Below are 23,314 nucleotides of genomic sequence, written 5' to 3' on the forward strand. Positions count from 1 at the left end.
CCTCCCTCCCTCCCTCCCTCCCTGTTGCGCCCATTTGGAGCATGGGGCATCGGTGTAACACTTCATTTCACTTCAGCTTCATAATATAGGACTTCTTGGGCGGAGGATCAGCCCGTCGCAAGGCTGCTACGTACACAGAACACAGAATAAACGCAAACATTCATGCCATGAGTGGGATTCGAACCCACGATCCCAGCGTTCAAGCAAGCTAATTGAGACAGTTCATGTCTTAGGCCGCGGGGCCACTTCTACCGGCATACAGTATGTGTAGAGGAAATGAAAAATGGACACAGAATATTAGTCGGAAATCCTGAAGGAAGACCTTGGAGTAGATAGCAAAACCGTATAAAAGTATATTTTATAGTTGAATGTGGACCGGATTCATGTGGTTCGTTGTAGGGAACGGTGACGGGCTCTTGTGGGCAGTGTAATTAACTTCTTGGTTTCATAATTTTATTGATTGATTCATCAGTGGCACTACAGCCCTTTGTTGGGCTCTGGCCTCTTCTTCAGTTTCGTAATCTTTCTTACACAGACGGTGGGACTCCTTGGGCGGGGGATCAGCCCGTCGCAAGGCCGCTACCTACACACAGAACAAAACAAACTCGCCTCGACTGGGATTGGAACCCACGATTCCACTGTTAGAGCGAGCGAAGGCAGTTCATGCCTTAGACCGCGCGATCACTGATCGGCTCTGATTTCGTAATAGGACTGCGATTTTCATGAGTATGTGAGCGACGGTTAGCGTCTCAACACGCTGTACTCCGCGAAGGTAAGAACTTCGTATCCAGAGTATTGTCATGACACCATGTTAGGATGTCTGGAGCACACAGACGTCGGGCTGACTCTGGAATCTAGAGCCTACACCGAATATCCACTCTTGATCTGCCAGCCAGTTTGGTCTCTGGTTGAAGCCGTTCTTCAAGGGGAGTCATACAGGCAATGTCGTTTTACTGACGCTGTCTGCCTTCTCCTTTGTGGCCTTAGTAGGGATCCTGTGCAAACAAGCCAAGAGAATTTGTTGGGTTTTGTGAAAGCTGGAATTTGTTTTAGTTGTGCTGATACTATCAGTGCTGATGGCCAAGGTTGTTGGGTATCGGAAACAAGTGGCAAGTGTTTGGAATGGACCGGCCATAAACTTGGCGCCGTCGGTTAGTGGCTGCCTGCGCGTCCCCCGGAATAGTTTCATTTTGCTTTGCAGTTGAAAAGGAAGTCACGTAGGCACTTAACATTTTGAAACTAGCGATGAAATATGTTTTCGCGTGTCTTATCTAGAAATCAAACGATTGAATTCGTAAGATTAAACGATGTAAGGTTTGAGGTTCTGACGGTGGTGCTTATGGGGTATAAGGCCCACAGGACTTTACTTCAACACAAGCGAAGATTCGTGCTCTGGTCTTCTGGATTGTGGCTCTGTGTAGCCCAGTGGGTGGCTACAGACGTTTCGGAGGGACATACTGTCTCCTTCAGGGTGGAGGTGACGAGACTTTGCTTGAATACGAATATGATAAGGAGTCCTACCGAATGTGTAAGATCTAGAAAAACCGAAGTGAACGGAGAAGGTCATGGAGGTGGGCTTAGGTCCACTGGGGCTGTAGTGCCAAGGAAGAAAAAATCCATGTTGATGATGGGTTCGGACTACTATGTCGCGACGTTAAGCTGAAAGAGGCGGTCGGGGGGAGCTGTCGCAGGCAGAGAATCTGTTCATGCTTTCGTACACCTCACGAACTCTGCAATCTCAACAGCGACTCCAGCATCACCGGAAGCCTCGTGGATGATCCGGCATTGGTTCGTGAATAGAATGTGGGGAATTGAATTTCCGACGAGGCCTGCAGATGACAGCTCTGTCGAGTAAAGGTGTTGAAGTATCCTTTTTTTTCCGTATGTAGTTTGAGCTCCCGCTGGGAAATTTTCGAGGACCTTCTGGTAGGAAGTCTTTGCAACTCGACTGTACGCGAATGCGGCCGGAGCTTTAAACATTCTGTCAGAGGCAGAGGCTATGGTACCCACAGATCCTCCTACAGAGGGATTCCGGATCATATTTTCGCGGCTGTAAAGCGGCCGGAGCGTGAAGCTGGCTGCTTTAACTCCGTCTGCAATATATGGAGCATTATCTCCACAAGTCTTCTTTATGGCACTGTTCATATGCAGAGGCAACCGTACTGCCATACGAGATTTGAGGTTCTCACAGCGCCGAATATCAGTATATATAATCTTCTAGAATATGACGCCGTGTAGCTTACATTCAAGATGGAAGTATTGTGATCCTCCAAACTTTTCGTGCCATTATATGAACTACACAGCGTCATATCCCAGAAAAGTGTAATCGTTTTCTTTATTCTTGTATTGAGTCTGTGAGCCGGGATAGCTCAGTCGGTATTGACACGAGTCACGAGCTGAACGGTGGGGGTTTGAGTCCCGGCAGGGGCAAGAGATTTTTCAGTTCTCCACAAAGTCTAGACTTACTCTGGGACCCACTCAGCCTCCTATCCAATGGCTACCGTGAGCTGTTTCAGCGGGAGTAAAACGGCCGTGGCGTGAAACTGACCACCCACTTCCATCTAGTGCCAACGTCAACTGTGGTTGATTTGTGCCTCCACTCCCCGTACGCCTTCACGGTACAGGGACAACTTTGCCTTTACTTTACTCAGGTGACATCTAATGTCAGCGCACCAGATTAAGGGGTCATAATAGTTTCTAATCATTTCCTTATGCAATTACACGCCGTGCACTTCGAAGACTAAACGTGAACTTGGTGGATTCACACGATTAATGCGTCCATCTGACCCGGTTCGTCCAAAGTACCCGAAAAATGTATAATTTCTACACGCTCTGTATGCGTCCATCTCGTTAATTGACTTCACTGGACGAATGCTGTGATTGAGGTAAAGTTATTTTGGTGCTTAATTAATTCAGCACGACGCCACGGAGACATGGGGTGTGGAGGTATAACTCCACCATTCTTGACGTTAGTCAGTCGCCCCCCCACCCCCCTCAATACCGATTGAGTACCAGCCTGTGTGGGTCCCATAGCCGATCTGGACGCTGATGAGTAGAGGAAAGCCTCTTGCGCCTGACGGGAATCGAATCCCGGTCGTAGCCCATCACTATACTGACTGAGCTATCCCGGCTCGAAATGCTGTCATTAAACTTTCTTAATTCTCAAAGGGATAGGCTGGTAATATAAAACGCATACGAGATATATAAAATACTTGGCGAATTTAAGCTGGAAAGCTGTAGAAAAGGATGATTACGTGTAAGATAATATTAAAATGAATCTTCAAGAAATACTGTGTGATGGATAGGGAGGGCTGTTGAGACCACGGTAGGGAATAACTGAGTTCAGTCTGGGAATCTTGACAAGCTGAGCGGCTGTTAGCGTCTGAAGAATTTTGTTCACTGGAGTTACGTACTTTTTTATTTCTTAACTGATGCTGAGTATTTTTTTTTGTGTTGCAGAAATCGAGGCTGCAGAGGCATGCAAGTGGTTGCGGGCCGCAGGTTTCCCACAGTATGCCCAGATGTACGAAGGTGAGTATTATAATCAGCATTTACATACCTAATGAAGCACTGCCCATGAAGATGTATGGTGGAGTGAATGAATAGATCCACGTATTCTTGACCTTTAAATAGAGGTGAGTGGTGAGTTTCACGCAAGGCCGCTTTACACCCTGATTATGATCTCCCTGTGCCCAGTGGATATGAGGTTGAGTGGGTCTCAGAACCGGTGTGGACGGCGTGGAGAGTAGAAAAATGTTGCCCCTACCGAGACTTGAACTCCGGTCCCTCAGCCGCCCAGCCCGTATCCAGTCGCTATCCCGGCTCACCTGAACTGCAAGCAGGCGTATGAATTTCACTGTACAGGTAATTGATACGAAGGGGTTTGTGTAATAACGTACATGGAATGTTTAAGAATTACATAAAAGCATTTTTATCCAATATGTCGCCGCGTGCCGGCTAAGAAACGCTGATGCGTGGAAATAGAAACTGTGTACAGAAATGTATCGCTAAATTGCATAATTATGGATGTTTAGTTTCTGGTGGTATCTCTGTGCAGACGTAGGCATGTCACAAGTTCTTCCGAGAATTTTTTGCTTTACAACGCAACAGCTTGGTTTTGTTGTTGTCCCAAACAATTCCAAGTAAGAATCAGTTCTGAAATTTCCCACTAGTAGCCGATGAACTAAATGCAATAGGCCCCTGATTATACGCGCTGGATGTGAAATCAGTTTCCCCGGATAATTGCGCACCGTGGAAGATCAGCGAAAGGAACATGGTAGTAGCTCATCTTCTTCTAGGTCAGTGTTTCTCAACCGCCGGGCCGTGGCCTGAGAAAGGCTGAAAACCACTGCTCTAGGTTATAACGCCGTGTAGCCCGTTGAAAGTCAACCGACGTTTCGGAGGAACATCGGCTCCATCTCCAGGGTCGAATATGCCGAACAAGGTACCTGTGTGAAAGCAGATCCCCCGAAATGTCGAATGACTTTCAAGGGACTACAGGGCATTAATCCCAGAAGACATAACCTCACGTCCTGCACAGTATCTTATTAACTTAATTGAACGCTATTGTCCTTTGTTTTGTCTTTGTAAAAGTAGAACCCCAAATGCTTAATTATGCACTGCGGCATGAGCACTTGCAGTCGGTATAGTGGCGCGTCGGATGGGCGGAGTTTCAAATCCCGGCTGGGACGAGATTTTTATCTTCTGCACAGCGTCCAGGCCGGCTCTGGGGCCTACCAATGGGCAGCGGGCGCTCTTTCTCCAGCAGTAAAGCGGCCGGGGCGTGAGGCTGACCACTCACCTCCATCTGTTGCGCGAGGTCAAGAATTGTGGATCTATACATCCACTCTTCCATACGTCTTCATGACGTAGTGCTTAATTAATTGAACACAGGGACAACTTTTACTTGCAATGAAGACATAAGGGACATTGGAGGTATAACTCCACTATTCTTGACCCCGCTACTAGGTTGAGGTGAGAGGTTTGTGCTTATTCCTTTTTAGAAAGCAGTTTCAGACGAAGTTTGTGTGTTTACACTGGACATTCGAGTCCGTCCTCCAAACAAGACATCCGGATAACCGGGCCAGTACCGTGCTAATCTGGGTGTCTGTCTGAAAGCGTGTCTGAAAGCGACTCTCTCCGTTGCCGGCTTTCATTGAACCCCACAAAAATGGGCCCCTTCTTGGCGCCACGCGATGATATGTCAGGAGAACCACAAAGTGGTTGCTTGGCCACACCGTTTTGCAGTTAGTTTAGTTGTTCAAGATAAAGCATGCCAGGGCCATAAAAACGATTGTCCACGGGCCGAATAGACCCAGTTCAGGGAAGGACTTTGCTGGGTGTGCATGCACCCCCGTAAGCGTTTATTCCCGAGATACATATGTAATTAAGAACCACACAATAAAGACGCACAGAGTCGGTATTGGGACGGCCGAGGTTCGATTCCTGACACAGCGTCTAGATCGGGTCTGAGGTCCACCCAGCCACCTATCCAATGAGTACCGGGGGTGAAGCTGACCGCTCACCTGCATCTGGTGCCGAGGTTAAGACTGCACAAGGGCAATCATGAAGACGTCTGGAGTGGAAGCATATCTCTGCTTTCATAGGCGTGATTTCGACATCGATGGAAGTGAGTGGTTAGCATCACGCTTCGATCGTCTTTCCCCAGGGGAATCGTCCACGGTCTCCTTTGTGCAGGAGGATGGGTGGGCCTCGGAATCGGCCTTGGCTCAGTGGCGAAGATAATAGTCATTTCCGCTGCTTAGAATCGAACCCCAGTCCTCCAGCCTGTAATACTGACTTAACTCAATCCGGAAAATATTACCAACTTTATGGAACTGAGCCCTTCTTGAGACGCCCCCAATTATGTAGCTACTGAATAATTTTCCAACATTTTATGGAAGCCAAAGGTTCATTACCGTGTTCACAAGAGCCATCCGCTGGTCCCATTCCCGAGCCAGATCAATCCAATCCATACCACCACATCCTATCTAAGATGCATTTTAATATTATCCACTTACCTACGTGTTGGTCTTCCTGGTGGACTCTTTGCCTCTGGCTTTCCCCACCAATATCCTATATACATTCCTCTTCTCCAAATTCATGCTACGTGCCCTGCTCATCATTATATATATTCGGCAGATATACACTCCAAATGTGTGATTGGCTCCCGCTATCCTGATTGGGATTTTCTTGATTTTCCTCAGTATCGCTATGTGAATGTCTCTAGTGCCGTGGGCTACAGTAGTACCGCATCCTTACAAATCGCTACCCGTTCACTCATTAGACTACACTTCGCCTGAAGCGTCTGTACCTTGCTTAGGCAATCTTCCGGAAGAAACGTCCCTGTGAGCTCACGAGATTTCCGGTGCGGTGATTTGGGTTCTCGTATTGAAATATAGTGACGTCAGCATCTGGTGGTGACGCACGCTAAGAAATGCTTTAGACACACAGTGTAGCTTATAAACTCTGTAGTTGAAAGAGAGTCTTTAAATAACCTATCAATCAATACGCTACATCCAACTCCGTGATAGCTCAGTCAGTACAGGGGTTGCTAACGTCGGGTCTGGCCCGGATGGCTGGGATGCTACTCTGTTCGAACCGGCCCAATCTGCCTAAGCTTGACACTCTTTCCTCGGGTGTGACATGGATGTGAACCGTTTAGGTCCACACTTGCTCGCCAGAATGCAGGGCAGAATCATAACAGATGCTTTGAAAATGTGGCACGGGTCAGATGTTTGGGAACGGCAGTAGCAAATTGGAGTTGGATTCAGGAGGAAATTAAGAGGAGACTTGAGTTCGGGTATAATTTTAATTGTGGTTCTGTATGTGTGTGAACCTTGATTTCTCACATTAAGGGAGGAACATAGACTGAGGGTATTTGAGAACAGGGTGTTGATGAGAATATTTGGACCGAGGAGGGATGAAGTGACAGGAGGCTGGAGAAAACTGCGTAATGAGGAGCTTCATAACTTGTACTCTTCTCCAAGTATAATTAGAATGATCAAGTCAAGAAGGATGATATGGGCAGGGTATGTAGCACGAATGGGGGGGGGAGGAGGAGAAGAAGAAGAAGAATGCATATAGGATTTTGCTGAGAAAGTCAGAAGGAATGAGACCACTAGGAAGATCTAGACGTAGATGGTGTGATATGGAGTGGGTTGATCTGGCTCAGGATAGGGACCAGTGGAGGGCTCTTGTGAACACTGTAATGAACCTTCGGGTTCCACAAAATGTTTGAAAATTCTCCAGTGGCTGAGCCACTTGGGCTTCTCAAGAAGGGCTCAGCTCCATGCAGTTATTTTGTAAGACCTGTACTTGCATGTCTTGTAGTGGTGCTGGCAAATGTAAGGGCCTCCTCCTCAAAGCAGTGACAGCGAAGGATACTGCCTTTCGGAATGTGGCACCGCATAGTCCGACAAAAGTCCACAGACGCTTCGAAATATCAGTACCTCCGTCTTCACAGTTGAAAAGTATGCAGCGCAAGCATCCAACATGAACCACGTAGTAGGCTGTAGTTCGTTCCTACAAAAGCTTTTGCCTGACTGCACGGCGTCACATCCCGGAAGGTAACACGGTGTTACGAGAACCTTTCTCTGGGATCCATGAAGCCCAAACATAAATCAAGTTACATTCCCAAAAGCAGTTCCTCTGCATAATGTCACACGACAGAACTCAGAACTCGCAGATTTCGTACGCTGAAGTGACAGATACGCACGGAAGTCAGAATATAACTAACAGAGGCGAGCGGTGTTGTCAGCAGTAAGTGAACATCAATACAATTGAGAACGCAGAATCGCTTATTACTGATTCGGAAACTCGCACTGCAAACTGGAGTACACTGCCGTTATTTGTATAGGTCTGTGGCTCTACAACCCTTTGGACCTTGGCCGCTTTTTCAGTTTCTTAATCTATACACAGTCGGTAGGACTCCTTGGATGGGGGATCAGCCCGTCGCAAAGCCGTTATCTACACGCAGAACAACACAAGCATAGAATAAACGCACACACAGACATCCATGTCTTGAGCGAGATTCGAACCGACGATCCCAGTGCTTTAGCGGCCGAAGACGGTTCACGCCTTAGTCCGCGCGGCCACTGTGATCGGCCTCTCGTTAATTAATTAAACATTATGCCATGAAAACATGTAGGGGAGTTGAGGTATAGTTCCACCATTCTTGGCCTCGGCACTAGATGGATTTAAGTGGTTAACTTCACTCCTCTGCCGCTTTATCCCTGGGGAAAGAGCTCCCTGTACCCATTGGACACGAAGCTGGTTTCATCCCAGAGCCGGTCTGGACACCGTGGAGAGGGGAAAAATCGCATGCGTTTGCTAGGAATCGAACATCGGCCTTCCAGCTCGTAGCCCATCGCTTTATGGGCTAAGCTATCTTGGCTAACTATTATTAATTTACAGTATTGATGACCTTGCTTTAGGAAGCATTTGCTGTGACGTAGGAAGCATATTTCAGATCCCAGTTAAGTAGCCTTCATAACGGCTTATGTAAATATAATTACACTTAACAGATAAATGAATCTTGCCGTCTTTAATGTATATCAATTTTCTTTTTACTGCGTGTTTCAGTAGCAACGAATGAGTGCACGGAACAGAATTCCTTTGTAAAATTTTACTTAATCTCTTCTTCATCTTTCTGTTCCAAGCCCTGAAACTACTACTTCGTAAAGGTAAAGCTATGCCTGTAACAGGCCGTGGAGGCTCATAGGGTTATGAGACGTCGAGGATCCCACATTTTCTAGACGGTCGTCTCACAGATGGCGGTAAGGTCAGCCTTAAACACCGGTCACCCTTTACCCCCAGGAAGGTTCCTGATACTCGTTTCTGTTAGAGGCTGAGTCGACCCCAGGGCCATAGTGCGGCTGGAAGGTTTAGGTCAACTGAAAAATCCAATGACCTCATCAGGATTCGAAACCGCGACCTTCCGGCTTGTAGCATAGTGCCTCAACCAACTGCGGTACCCCGTGCCTCGAACTGTGGATACACGATACATCTCCTCATAGCGTGGATCCTGTTGTGTGTCATAGACGTACATCGTCGTCAGAACAGATGATTTATAATCAAATCAATATTTTACAGATTAAAGTTTATTTCCTGCTACGTGTTTCGGTCCTCATGGGACCATCATCGGACATGGATCCACGAAATGTAACTTTACACCATAGTGGGCATTGTAACCTTGAAAACTGACATTATTTTAATACTATAATAATAAGACCAGTATACAATATATTTTTTAAATATATTGCTAGGTATACTTTTATTATATTTAATTTTAATGCTTATAACTCAGCCGGTCACGGTAGCCGAGCGGTCTAAGGCCTGAACTGTCTTCGTTCGCTCGGAAGCCGGGATCGTGGGTTCGAATCCCACTTAGGGCATGGATGTGTGGTGTGTGTATGCGTTTTTCTGTGTTTGTGTTGTCTTGTGCTTAGGTAACGGCCATGAGACGTGCCAGTCTCTCGTCCAAGGAGTCCTACCGTCTGTGAAATGATTAAAAAAGAATAAAAGATAACCTCGACACCCGTATAAGGGTATAAGAGGAACGGACGAAATGAAAAATTGTAGCTCTAAGTACAATCTACATTACAGAACATGAAACGTTGCTCCAAATATGGATCCATATTAGGAGTTCAGTATTCATATATTACTGCCTGACGATGGTCCCATGAGGACCGAAACATATAGCAGGAACTAAATTTCATTCTGTAAAGTACCGGTTATTGTAAGTCATTTGTTGTGTTGACGGCTAACTTTTTTTTTTTATTGCTAGTGGGGTGGGACTAAAGTTTCGGCCACACAGAGCGCTACGTACGCTATGTTCGCTATACGAACAGAAAAATATGTCTCTTTATTGCCAATGTGACTGGCCACACAGACTTCCGTACGCTACGTACGCTATGTTCCCTATGTTAGCTGCGTCGCAGAGTGTACACAGCGTACGTAGCGAACATACCGTAGCGCTCTGTGTGGCCGAACCTTTAATGAGATGTAGTTCATAGAAGCCTACACTGTGGCGCTTGTGGGTAGTTGTTTGGTTGAGTTGAAAACGCGGGACATGTGAAGGGAAGAGGCCTAGATGGGCGTTGAAGGATGAATGCTGAGGAAGTACAGCCTGAGAGCGTGTACTGGATTCATCTGGCTCTTTAGAACCCAATAACGAGCCATCGGATTGCATAAAAGCGACAGGTTAAATACAATAGAAAGGCTGTGATTTGTTGAGTCAGTTTGTGGCTAGACCTTAATGTACCTTCTCGCGTTATTTTGTTACACAGGGACTAGTGCTTTCGGTTGGGCCCAACTGAGTAGGTTCCAGCTGAAGACGGAGACAGAATCCAATCTCCGAAACGTTGTGTTTTAAATAAAGACAGGACGATGGATAACGTCCAGAAAAAATAATAATTTGTATTGATCATTCTAATGATACTTGACGGATGGTGTAAGTTCCTCATTATGCAGTTTTCTCGAACCTCCTGTCAATTCAGCCCTCTTCGGCCAAATATTCTTAACACCCTGTTCTCAAACAGCTTGAGTCTGTGTTCCTCCCTTAATTTCAGAGATAAAGTTTCACACCCATACGTAACCACGGGAAAAATTATAGTTCTGGCAAAAAAAAAAAGAAGAGGTAAGGTTTTCCGTGTACTGAACCAATTAAGCACTGCACAATGGAGGCGTATGGGGGAGTGGATGTATAGATCCACATTTTCTTGACCTCGGCACTAGTTGGAGGTGAATGGTCAGCTTCATGCCACGACCGCTTTACCCCCGGGTAAAGAGCCACCGGTACTCTTGAGTGGACCCCAGAGCCGGTCTGGAGAAGAGAAAATTCTTGACCCTACCCCTCGGTCGTCCAGGCCGTAGCCAGTCGCTAAACCGACTACGCTATATTTTCGAATTCGTATAGTGGGGGTGGAGTCCAGTTGGGTCCACTCGGCACGGCGGCCACTGATTGGCCTATTGTACCTGCTCCGGGTGATTATGATGATAGAGAATTTGGTTGAATGAAGATTAGCAGTGAAAACCGAAGTACTCGGAGAAAAACTACCCCAACGCCACTTTGTCCACCACAAATCCCATTTGACCAGACCCGGGTTTGAATCCGGGCCGCCGCGGTGGGAAGCCAGCGACTACGCTATCCCAGCTCCTAATTATAGTTCTGTATAATAGAGTTTGGGATACCCATGAAACTAGTTAGGTTGATTAAAACGTGTTTAAACGAAACTTATAGTAAAGTCCGTGTAGGTAAACATTTGTCTGATAAATTTCCCATCCAGAATGGTCTAAAACAAGGAGATGTTTTATCGCCACTCCTTTTCAACTTTGCCTTAGAATATGCAATTAGGAAGGTCCAGGAAAACCAGGTGGGACTGAAATTAAACGGGACACATTAGCTGTTCTCCTATGCCGATGATGTGAATCTACTGGGTCATAATGTAGATACCATAAGGAAAAACACACAAACTTTAATTGACGCAAGTAAAGAGGTTGGTCTAGAAGTAAACACAGAGAAAATTAAGTATATGTTGCTGTCTCGTCACCAAAATGCAGGGCAAAATCATGACATATAGATAGGAAACAGATGTTTTGAAAATGTGGGACAGTTCAGATATTTGGGAACAACGATAACAGATCAAAACCTGATTCAGGCGGAAATTAAGAGGCGATTGAACTCGGGTAATGCTTGCTACCATTCAGTCCAGAACCTTTTGTCTTCTGGTCTGTTGCCCAGAAACATAAAAATGAGAATATACAAATCTATAATTTTGCCTCTGGTTCTGTATGGGTGTGAAACTTGGTCTCTGACATTAAGGGAGGAACATAGACTGAGGGTGTTTGAGAACAGGGTGTTGAGGAGAATATTTGGACCAAAGAGAGATAAAATCACAGGAGGTTGGAGAAAACTGCACAATGAGGAGCTTCATAACTTGTACTCTTGTCCAAGTATAATTAGAGTGATCAAGTCGAAGAGGATGAGGTGGGCAGGTCATGTAGCACGAATGGGGGAGACGAGGAATGCGTATAGGATATTGGTGGGGAAGCTAGAAGGAAGGAGACCACAGGGAAGACCAAGGCGTAGGCGGCTGGACAATATTTGAATGGATCTTAGAGAGATAGGATGGGATGGTATGGATTGGATAGATCTGGCTCAGGATAGGGACAAGTGGAGGGCTCTTGTGAACACGGTGATGAACCTTCGGGTTCCATAAAATGCTGGGAAATTCTTGAGTAGCTGCAGAATTCGCAGTTCTTCAAGAAGGGCTCAGCTCCATGAGTAAGTAAGTAGTATAATTTTTACGTTTTTAGACAACAGACGAGAAGACAAAAGGTTCTGAACTGAATGGTAGCAAGCATTACTAGAATATTACAAAATTTTAGTCGGAAAAGAAACCCTTTACGGAACAAAGCGTAGTGCATAATTAATCAGCGAGTTGAGACGCAACTTCAGTTTCTGTACTAGTATTTAATTGTCGGCCTTGGCACAGCGTGTATTGGCTTTGTGAATGAGACCGTTGCCAAGCAACGAAACATCTGCGGCCTTAGATTGCTGTTGCAGTTTTGTACCCGGTTACATTCATTCCAGTAATAAAACGAGTTGCTTAGAGAAATGGAATGAGAAACATTTAACACCGTATGATAGGACCTTATTCCGCTGTACAGAATATCTCCTGAAGGTTGTTAGAAGTAAACGTGTAAATATCCAGTCGTAGCTTCGTCTTGTTTCGTATTTCCATCAGCACACGTACACTGTAGGCCATGAAAAAGTAAAGCTGTCCCTGTAACAGGCCGTGGAGGCCCATAGGGTTGTGAGATGTCGAGGCTTCCACATTTTCTTGACAGTCGGCTCACAGATGGTGGTGAGGTCAGCCTTACCTCCGGCAGCTCTGTACCCCCTCAGGAATATTCCTGGTAATCATTTTTGTTAGAGGCTGAGTCGACCCCAGGGCCATAGTGCTGCTGGAAGGATTAGGTCAATTGAAAAATCCAGTGACTACATCAGGATTCGAACCCGCGATTTTCTGGCTTGTAGCATACTGCTTCATCCAACTAAGCTACCGTGTACTTGGTACTATAAACCATAACGTATGATCGTCACAGTTAAGCAACGTTCGGCATGGCTAGTATTTGGGTGGGTGACCGCTTGGGAACACAGTGTGCCGTTGGCACCTGATTGTTATGGAGCCAGAATAGCGCAGTCAGTGTATCGGCTGCCTACTGGATGGATGGCCCAGAGGTCGGAGTTCGAGTCCCAGTAGCGGCGAGATTTTTCTTCTCTCCACGTCGTCAGACCGGTTCTGGGGCCAGTTGAGACTCCTGTCCAGTGTGTACTGGGGACTGTTTACCGGGGCGGTAAAGCGGCCGTGTTGTTAAGCTGACCACTCACCTTTAGCTAGTGCCGAGGTCAAGACTATATGGTGCTATACATCCACTCCCCAATACGTCTTCGTGGCTTAGTGCTTAGTTAAGTACAGGGACATCTTTACCTTTTTTACACACTGCTTACCCCTTACATTGGCCAGTGTTTACAGTTGGTATATTATGTGTTACAGGTTTGATATATTGCGTGTAACATTGTTATATACATTCTTGTTAAAACGTTAAATTTGAAGATAATTGACATATAGTGTAAAGGTAAACAATAGTGTACCTATACAAAAATTATACCGATGGAAATAAATGCAAGTAAATATAAGTTTCGCACCTTGTCCTGTGTAATTTTAAAAAAGCACTGCGTATTCTGTGTTGTGATTAAATGTATAGTCATGAACTTTATGGATTCGAAATTTCTCATTGAATATTCAGGTTTTCCCCTTCAGGCAGGAAGGTAAATATAGTCTTTGAATCTTTGGTTTTGTTTCATTCCTCCATTAAGCATACATATACGTATATTAAACGTCTTATTAGTACATAAAACATCAGAGTTCGTTTGTTAGAGGATTTTGCTTGGGGACAATGAGTTCTCGGGCTTGTAATATTAATAGAACATTTAGTTTGCGTTGATATCGAAATCACCTGTATAAATTATAGAAGCCTTGAAACAGGGTGGCATCGATCGTCAGACATAAGGGGGACATGTAGATGCAACGATATCTCGTTTGCTTCGAGTTTTGGCAGAGATTCGCAGCAGTAATTTGTAGGTGCTGTGTAAACAGACTGCAGCTTGTATCGAAACGTTTACAGTAAAACAGAAATTCCTCGACCCAGATTTAACTTCACCTTTTGTTGTTTATAGATTATAGAACAGTGCTCTCTTTTGTCCCATATTTTGGGATCGTTCTATTTTTAAATTGTTAGACTTTATCGCGAGTTATCTAGTGTGCAACTTTCCATCAACATGGCCTAAATCCCGAATTGCCAGATGTGAAAGTCTGTGAATTGTCCCGTGCTAACAATAGCAAGGCGTGGTGTGTGCTGATGCGTTCCGTTAACAACATGCGTGAAGTGAACGTGTAACGGAAAGATAACGTCCGTTTCTCTGTACCTATGGATTTATCTCCCAAACGACTGAAAGGATTTCGATTAAATTTGGCGGCGGGATTCTAGAATAGAAATATGGAGGTAAAGGAATTGCAGATTCTCATATCCACGTGTATATTTACACAAAATCTTACAATGTTTAAAAAAAATAGAAAAAAAAGTAGGTTGATTTTCATTCTGATAGGAGCGGATCGGTAGGTTTAGCAAAACCAAAACGGCACTCCTAAGGCTGCTGAAGCCACGTAGCATAAATGTACAGGATGTACCAGGAGTCTTCAAAACTTCGCGAATAAGATAGATGTAAATTTGTCCCTATGCGTAACTAATTAAGCACTACGCCATGAAGACGTACGGTGGAGTGGATGTGTAGATCCGCCTATTCTTGACCTCGGCGTTTGTTGGAAGTCAGCGGTGTGCTTCACGCCCCGGTTACTTTATCCCCGGGATAGAGCCCCCGGTACCCATTGGATAGGATGCTGGGTGGGTCCCAGAGCCGGTCTGGACGTCGTGGAGTACTAAGCGAGTTCGTGAATCAAATTATATTGAGTAAAGCGAAGGTTCTCTTTATATGGACCTAGTTCGGAAAGCTCAAGAATTCACGGTAGCCAGAAAGTAAGATTAAGGCGCATCAAATTAGTCTGAGGGTTTTTAATAAAGCAGTTCACTACAACTTCAGAGTAAAGTTAAAGTACGCGTTATTTATTAACGATATACGTCACAAAAACTGAACTGCAGTCCGCGTTACTCCCTTTATCTTTTTTAGTACAAGTTTGGTTAAGATTTACTGGTGCAACAGCTGACGCTTCCGTACTCTTAACGTGAGGGATCGGAGTTCGAGTCCCGGTATGGTCAAGAATTTTCTCTTCTCCACGTCGTCCAGACCGGTTCTGGGGTCCATACAACCTCCTATTCAATAGGTACCGTGGTTCTTTCCCCCGAGATGAAGCGGCCGTGGCGTGAAGCTGACCACTCACCTTCAACTAGTCCGAGGTCAAGAAAATCTGTATCTATACGTATATCCATGCCGGCCACGGAAGCCGAGCGGTCTAAGGCGTGCACTGTCTTCACTCCCTCGGAAGCCGGGATCGTGGGTTCGAATCCCACTCAGGGCATGGATGTTTGTGTGCAGGTAGAGGGCTTGCGACGAGCTGATCACCCGCCCAAGGAGTCCTACCGTTATGTCTTAAGATCTAGAAAAACCGAAGTGAACGGAGAAGTTCATGGAGGTAGGCCTAGGCCCACTGGGGCTGTAGTGCCAAGGGGGAAAAAATATGTACACTCCCCTCATGGCCTTCATGGCGTGGTGCTTAATTGATTCACAGGAAAAATTTACCTTTTACCTTACCGGTTAAGGCTTCAAAGCGTTAAGAAGTAGTTTAATAAAATTCTGCATCTGCAGGTACTGGACAGCCGACACAGTGGCCGCGCATGAACTGTTTTCGCTTGCTCGAACGCTGGGGTCATGGGTTCGAATGCCACTCAAGGCATGGATGTCTGTCTGCGTTTATTCTCTGTGCAGGTAGCGGCCTTGAGACGGGCTGATTCCCCGTCCAAGGTGTACTGACGACTGTATATAGGATTAAGAAACCGAAAATGCGGCCAAGGCCCAACAAAAGGACTGCAGAGCCATAAATGGATAGATATTTGATATGAGAGGGATCCTGTCAGCATCTGTGATAGTATTTCTCAGCCGAAGTTAGTTGCTTGTTTAGCAGTTTTGTGTTGTACGCCATGTAAGGCGCACTGACGTCACCATCTGTTGTATAGAATTCATTGTCTGCAATGAACCAGCACAAAACACAAACTCGTACTTGATGAAAGACTGTTAGATGCGTGCAAAATGTAGACATGCGTTGTGTCACGTGACCACATCACTAGTAAGTGACGTCAGTGATGCATAACGCAATTTCATCTAGTTTGCCCCTGGGTACGCGCGTCACAGGTTCGGAATCTCTTGTGTTTTGATAGGCAATAATTTCATAATTATTTCGCGGTATTCAGTAATCTATATGCAATTTCCTTTCGATTTATTTTTTGTTTAGGTCAGGGGTTCCAAACCTCACTAAATTTGCGAAAAAATGTTGGCGGAACATGAGACACTCTATAGATACATCGGTGAAAATTTTGCAAGAATAATAAATTTAAATTCATATTTTCGACACCATCGAAACATGAATTTGAAAAATAACTCTATTCTCATAGTGAGGCAGGAAGAAGAATAGTAATACAATACTTACTTGAAAACAAAACTGTTAAAGGCAGAGTTATCCCTATGCTTAATTAATTAAGCACTGTGCCAGGAAGGTATACGCGGGAGTAGAGGTATAGCTCCAGCATTCTTGACCTCGGCATTAGATGGAGTTTAGTGATCAGCTTCACGCCTCGGCCTCTTTACCTCCGCGGAAAGAGTCCCCCGGCACGAATTGGCTAGGAGGCCGGGTGGGCCCCAAAATCAGTCTGGACAACTTGGAGAAGTATATAACTTTCTACTGGGAATCGAACCCCGGTCGTCCAGCCCATAGCCAGTACTCTTTCACCGGGGGTAAAGCGGTAGCGGCGTGAAGCTGACCACTCACCTCCACCAGATACCAAGGTCAAGAATAATGGAACTATACCTTCACTCATTTATGTCTTCATGGCATAGTGCGTAATTAAGGATAGGGACAATTTATTTTCTTTTAGTTTTAACGCGAAGGAAAAGGAGAAATATAGGGACTGGCGTGAAAATGGAAGGATACTATTAATATTGATATTTAGGGTCGAAGGCGTGACGTTGTGGACTGGATTCTTCTGGCTTAGGAAAGTGACGATTGATGGGCTTTTGTGAAAACGGCAATGAACCTGTAGGTTACATGAAAGGAAGTGAATTTTCTGGCCATCTGAACAACTGTGACTTACTGTGACGTATGTACTCATTTTTGTCAACGCCCGAAGTACGTGCACGTAACAATAGAACCAACGTAGCAAGAAGTGTTTTCTGTGCCTTTCATATATATTCAGTGCTAGGTAACGGGCCAATAAACACGCATTCTCAACAACAGAAGACGATGTTTTTCGTGGGGTCCGTGCAAAGGAGTTGACTTGAAGACAACCGACGCAACAAGCAGATGTCATACAAAATCATGAAAATACAAATGTTCTCAACATTGGATAAAGCGAACCCGACATACGAAATATAAGAGGCTTGATATTTGGTGGCGGTCAAGCATACGACCGTTCGATTGACTAGGCAGGAGCTACTAAGGATAGGGCATGATATGCTGTACTGAGCCTGGACTGACAGAAATCACATATAAAATGTAAGTTGTACATACTGACAACAGACTTATCACTGTTGACTGTGACTCTGGCAACCGACAGACCGGTCCTCTCGTCAGAGAGAGCGCCCCACATCAACCAACCCGCAACTGTCTGACAGTAATAAAAATCTGGCCGTAAGCCCCAGATGGGTGCTTTATTCCAAGACAGACTGGCCGAGTGACTGTCGGTCGTAGAGTGTTAACCAGCGGACAGCGGAAGCTGAAGAATCCTCATTGCTAAGATTCGTTACCAGGAAACGCCTAGTGAAAACACTGCAGATGCATATCCATTGTGGAGAGCTGTTACCACGTGAAGACCGGTGAAAGTACATGAGAAGCTGTAGTGTGGAAATCAGCAATGCTGTAATAATTATTTTTATTATTGACCTTTAAGTGGGGCACTATGTTACAAGCCTGAAGGTCGCAGGTTCAAGTCCCGATGAGGTCATTGTTTTTTTTTTTTTNTATACGGGTTGTGACTGATTCGGTTTGGGGGGCAATACTCCCCGACCACTCTTCTGAAAGAAACACCGTATCTGGCCCCTGATGGTGTTCTATAAACTAAATTTGGCCCTCGAGATGTATTAGGTTGGCCAACGCTGGTCTAGCTAATGTGGGAGCCTCGACGTCTCACAACCTTATGGTCCTTCACGGCCTGTTACAGGGATAGCTTTACCTTGTTTTTACCTGTAAGTGGTCAGTATGTCTATTCACTAATGGAAACCCCGTCTATAGCCACTAATACACGTGACATAATTGAAACGATATGATGGAGATGCGTGAAAATACGAACGTTGGATACATATGCAGGTAAAGATAAGCCCAGTGGAAACTGAATTACGAGAGAGTGCGAGAGTGCGAACTTTGCGCTCGGGGAGGTGGATTTTCGTTTTCACCATTGCCTTGTCTGCAACACCGCGAGAGAAATTCAGGATAACGTGAGCCAGAGAGTGAATTGTTCAGGCCAACACAATGGGTAACATGTCTGTGAACATCCTTCATTGTATTCACGGGTCGAGCGATTCCCTCCAACGGTTTCTGCTACCCAGCAACGCATTTGTAAATCTAAGTACCGCTCAACTCCTCATCTCACATACGGACGTAAGTAACAGATTTGTTGCCAGCACAGTTCTTCTGAATACATGTTTTAATTCTGCCCGGATCTTCTGCTGGAGCAGGGATTGGTGATTCGCCGACCGATACAAGAGCCGTGGGATTTTCATGTCTCACATTGTGGAAGTCTAGCATCAATAATCTACAAAAAAAAAAAAACTCCGTGGTCTGTAGTCTGCAGGCGAACTATACCGACCGAGCGACCGACGCTTGTCGGCGAAGTTAGTGCCAGCTTAGCGGATAGAGGGTGTCGCGTGGTCAACGCAACGAATCCCCACGACCGTTAATTTCGGTTTTCTTGACCGGAACCGCTGTTTCCTTGAAATGGCTCCTCGATTGTCACGAGGCTGAGTGGACCTCGTTTCAGACCCACTACTCAGAAAACCTGGTAGCGCCGGGAATCGAACCCGGGACCTCTGGATTTGTAAGCAGGAAATGTTTATATATCATAGACGTACAGAAAAGCCTAAGAGTCGGTATAGCGACGGGCTATTGGTTGGACGGCCGCGGTTCTGTTCTTGACAGGGGCAATGGTTACCGGGAGTACAGAGGCCGGGGCGTGAAGCATGTGTTACTGAAAATGCTGTCAGGATGGATCTCATTTCCACCCTCTGTGCAAGTTATTTCGAGTTACGAGTAGAGATGTCCTTCTCAAGGCTCTTGTGCATGTGTGTGTTTGCGTCTGCCCGTTGCGCGGCGCTTGCAGACTTACGAGACTTTCCACATGATACCCAAGACGTTTAGAGCGTCCGACGCGGCCGGCGCTGTGTTTGTATTAGTCAGTGAAGCTGGCGCAGAGTAGTCTTGAGGCAACATGAAAGCTGCCAGATGACGTAAAAATTGAAGCCCTCGGTGCTAAAAGGGCATAAGCCAAATAAAAATAATCGACAATTTTTGTTGTAAGATTTTATTAAATCATGCAGGACGTTCTGATACAGCTTTGGTTGCCCGGCTGGAATCACGTCCGTGACGTAGGAGTTTGTGATATTCCTCAGTACCTCCCAAGTTGAGACCTCCTCAGTGGTCAGAGTTCCTAGCTACAGATCCAGAGGTCCCGGGTATGATTCCCGGCGCTACCAGATTTTCCGAGAAGTGGCGGGTTTGGAACGGGGTCCAATCAGCCTCGTGGGGATAATTGAGGAGTTTCTTGAATGGAAAAGCAGCGGCTCCGGTCTAGAAAACCGAAATTAACTGCCATGGGGATTCGTTGCGCTGACCACGCGACACCCTCTATCCGCTGAAGTTGGCACTAACTTCGCCGACAAGCGGCGGTCGCTCGGTCGGTATAGTTCGCCTGCGGATTAAAGCCACGGAGTTTGACCTCGAGGTAGTATTTAAATTAGGCCACGACCGCTTCTTTCCAATTTGTCATTCATCTGTCATCCTACCATTCGACGTTGCAAAATAACGCACACAAAGTAAATTTTTGATATTCTCCCATTTACTTCAAGCTCTACCTTTGCACCTTTTCCGATTAAAATTTTGTATCCATCTGGCATTTCCCGAATGAGTGCTACATTACCCCCCCCGGCCTCTTCATCAATTATTAGCCCACACATAAGAATTTTTGGCAAATTGAATACAAATTATGAAGTTCCTCGGTTTGTAGCTCTCCATCATTCTGTTAACATGGCATCTGGACACAGATTTATATGTACTTTACTGTGTACTGTACTTTACTTCCTTCCTCTTAAGTTTTTCCCTTCTGAACAACCTGTTCTCATACACCCCGGGGGCGAGACCAAGTAAAAACAAAATACAGTTATAGGATTGTATAAAATACGTGTAAATGAATATTGGTAAAGTCAGCTAAACTGTACCGACATTCATACGCGCCCGTTTCTCCCCTAAGGCGAGTTTCATAGCTGTGGGCCCGTAATATCTGTGGCTCAAATAGGCCAAAGTAAAAACGTCATTCCCGTGCTTAAACACCAGCTTCCGAAGACGTATGAGTATATGAAGGTGTACCTCCACACATGCCTAAGCTCAGCAGTAGACTGCATGTTGCAGCTACTCCACTCTCGGTACTCACAGGATAGGAGGCTGGGTGGACCCCAGAGCGGCTCTATAAATTGCACAGAGTACGTGATACTGTCGGTACGAATCACACGAAGCAGTGGTCTCGCTAGCAGGCTAATGTCTTGTTGGGAACCAGGACCCTGGCTTCTTCGGCCGGCAGAGCTACACGCTGTCTCTTCTTCGCAGCGTCCAGACCGGCTCTGGGGCCCACTCAGCCTCCTATCCAACGGGTAGCGGGGGTAAAGCCGCAGAGGCGTGAAGCTGACCATTCTCCTCCATCTAGTGCTGAGGTCGAGAATTGTGGAGCTATACCTCCACTCCCGCATACGTCTTCATGGCGTGCTGCTTAATTAGTTAAGCACAGGCTCAACCTTACCTTTACCTTCTTGGTCCACTGTTCCGTTATGTTATGAAGTTACGCAGCACCGACTCGACTATGATAAGATGATTATGAATTGGGAGGAATGTATGAGGAAGACACGCTGTTTAATATGATGTCCTGCCCCGGTATTCGCCTGAAAGGACTGAAGGATGCCACAAAAAACATCCTGTCAGGCTTGCAGGCTTCCGAACCGAAGGCGTTTTGCCAAACCATTCGCTGCTAAGGTAATGTGAAGTTGTCGCTGTGCTTAACTAATTAAGCACTACGCCATGAAGGCGTATTTGGGAGTGGATGTATAGATCCACATTTTCTTGAAGTCCGCATTAGTTGGTGAGTGGTTAGCTTCACGCCCTGGCCAGTTTATTCCGGGGAAAGAGCCCCCGGTACCCATTGCATAGGAGGCTGGGTGGGCCCCAGAGCCGGTCTGGAGGCCATGGAGAAGAGAGAAATTTTCACCCTACCGGAACTCGAACTCCGACCCTTCGGCCGTCCAGCCCGTAGCCAGTCGCTATACCGACTGCGCTGTCCCGGCTCTTAATGCTGATGAAAATAATAAAAAAAAATCATTGCAGAATTTTATTCCCTATCAGAAGCAGAAATCCAGGGTCGCCTTCGTCCATTTAAAGCCTGTCTTGAATATTTTCTTGCATGGTTTCAGGCTCAACACAGTCCAAAAGTCCTCTTTCTCCTAAACCCCACGTGTCTTTTTAAAGTATCTACTCAGCTGCGAGCAGAATTTTTTGTATTTCGATCCAGATTATCCGATATCGGATTAACTGCAACCGGATTAGCAAGAGTTTACTGTAAATCGTCTGTATTTTCGCATGATCTGGACCAGATTTCGCGAATTGTTGGATTGGGCACTGTGAGCCACGCCGAGATGGGGAAGCCAGCCTGCAGTTCGCATCTGCTGTCATAACACGGCCGTTGCCAACAAGTGGCAATTGGGTCGGCCACACAAACACTGCAACACATCGCGTCAGTGCGGAAGCGAGCAAGAAGCCGCCCGCATGTACGTGTCGTAACACTCACTACAAAGCGACTAACTGCCGAGTAAATAAACAAGAGAGGAAGTTAACTGACTAAAAAGTCACTTTCTTTTTGTTTCGCTGACGGATTAAGCTTACTGGTCTGTTTCCATTCCAGAACTAATCTGAAAATTGTCTCGTGTAGGGGGGTACGTGTGACGAAAATAACGGGTTCTAGATCGGATGGTTCCATTTATTACCACTTCAGTTACACACTCTCTCTTAATTACAATTAATAAATCCTAGTAATGGATATCAACACAGAAACTGTCACTTCAAATCACTATGAAGTCTTCTTGTTATTTCGTCTTCAATCGCTCTCTACTCCCCTGTCCTAATCTATACTCAATCTTCACAAATCACTAAGGACACGCTCCATTCTCGTCCTTGTACTCTCAACTGCTGAACCCTCCTGGACTGCCCTTAGCTGCAAGCGGACTCGTTATATAGCCAAGGCACGGACAACGCAGAAAACAGTTATATTGCTGCGTAGCGCAGAATACACAGAAAACAAGTCACGTGATACCCATCTCGCCATAGAACACTCGATTTTACTTTCGTTGTGTGGATGTAGGATTCTTTCTATGCTACATTCCCAAAGCAAGATTATGCGATCTTCGTCTTGTCCTTTTGTCTGTGAATCCCCTCACCCCAATCAACTTTCGAATGGCTGAACCAGCCTGTATGAAACTTCGTATGTATGTCCATGATTTATTCTAGCCGTCTTACAGTGCATACACTCATCCACTTCACTCCCGCATTACATGTTTCGGCACAAAGGTGCCATCTTCAGGTGCTTTTTGATTTACGTTAAACTACCTCACTGCATGCCTTGCCGTCTTCATACTAAAATAACTAAAATATATGTTCATCATATATTGATAAATATTAAATATTAAAAATATTAAAACTGTTCAGGATTTTTTATCCCTACGTCGCATCTCAATACGCGAGTCACACCTATCCTCTTCTATCGGAGCACT

The 23,314-nt window shown here is 45.6% G+C and overlaps 1 protein-coding gene across 1 annotated transcript in view; it reads left to right on the forward strand.

The window, feature by feature from the left end:
• Window positions 1–23,314, forward strand: part of LOC111861210 (rho GTPase-activating protein 7) — a 174,637-nt gene that overhangs the window by 125,372 nt on the left and 25,951 nt on the right. Inside the window, exon 7 of the mRNA XM_023849671.2 lies at window positions 3,460–3,531. Coding sequence (XP_023705439.1) covers window positions 3,460–3,531 — 72 coding nt within the window. The remainder of the gene's footprint in view (window positions 1–3,459; window positions 3,532–23,314) is intronic.

This window comes from Cryptotermes secundus, unplaced genomic scaffold (assembly GCF_002891405.2).
Source record: "Cryptotermes secundus unplaced genomic scaffold, Csec_1.0 scaffold14, whole genome shotgun sequence".
Lineage (NCBI taxonomy): Eukaryota > Metazoa > Arthropoda > Insecta > Blattodea > Kalotermitidae > Cryptotermes > Cryptotermes secundus.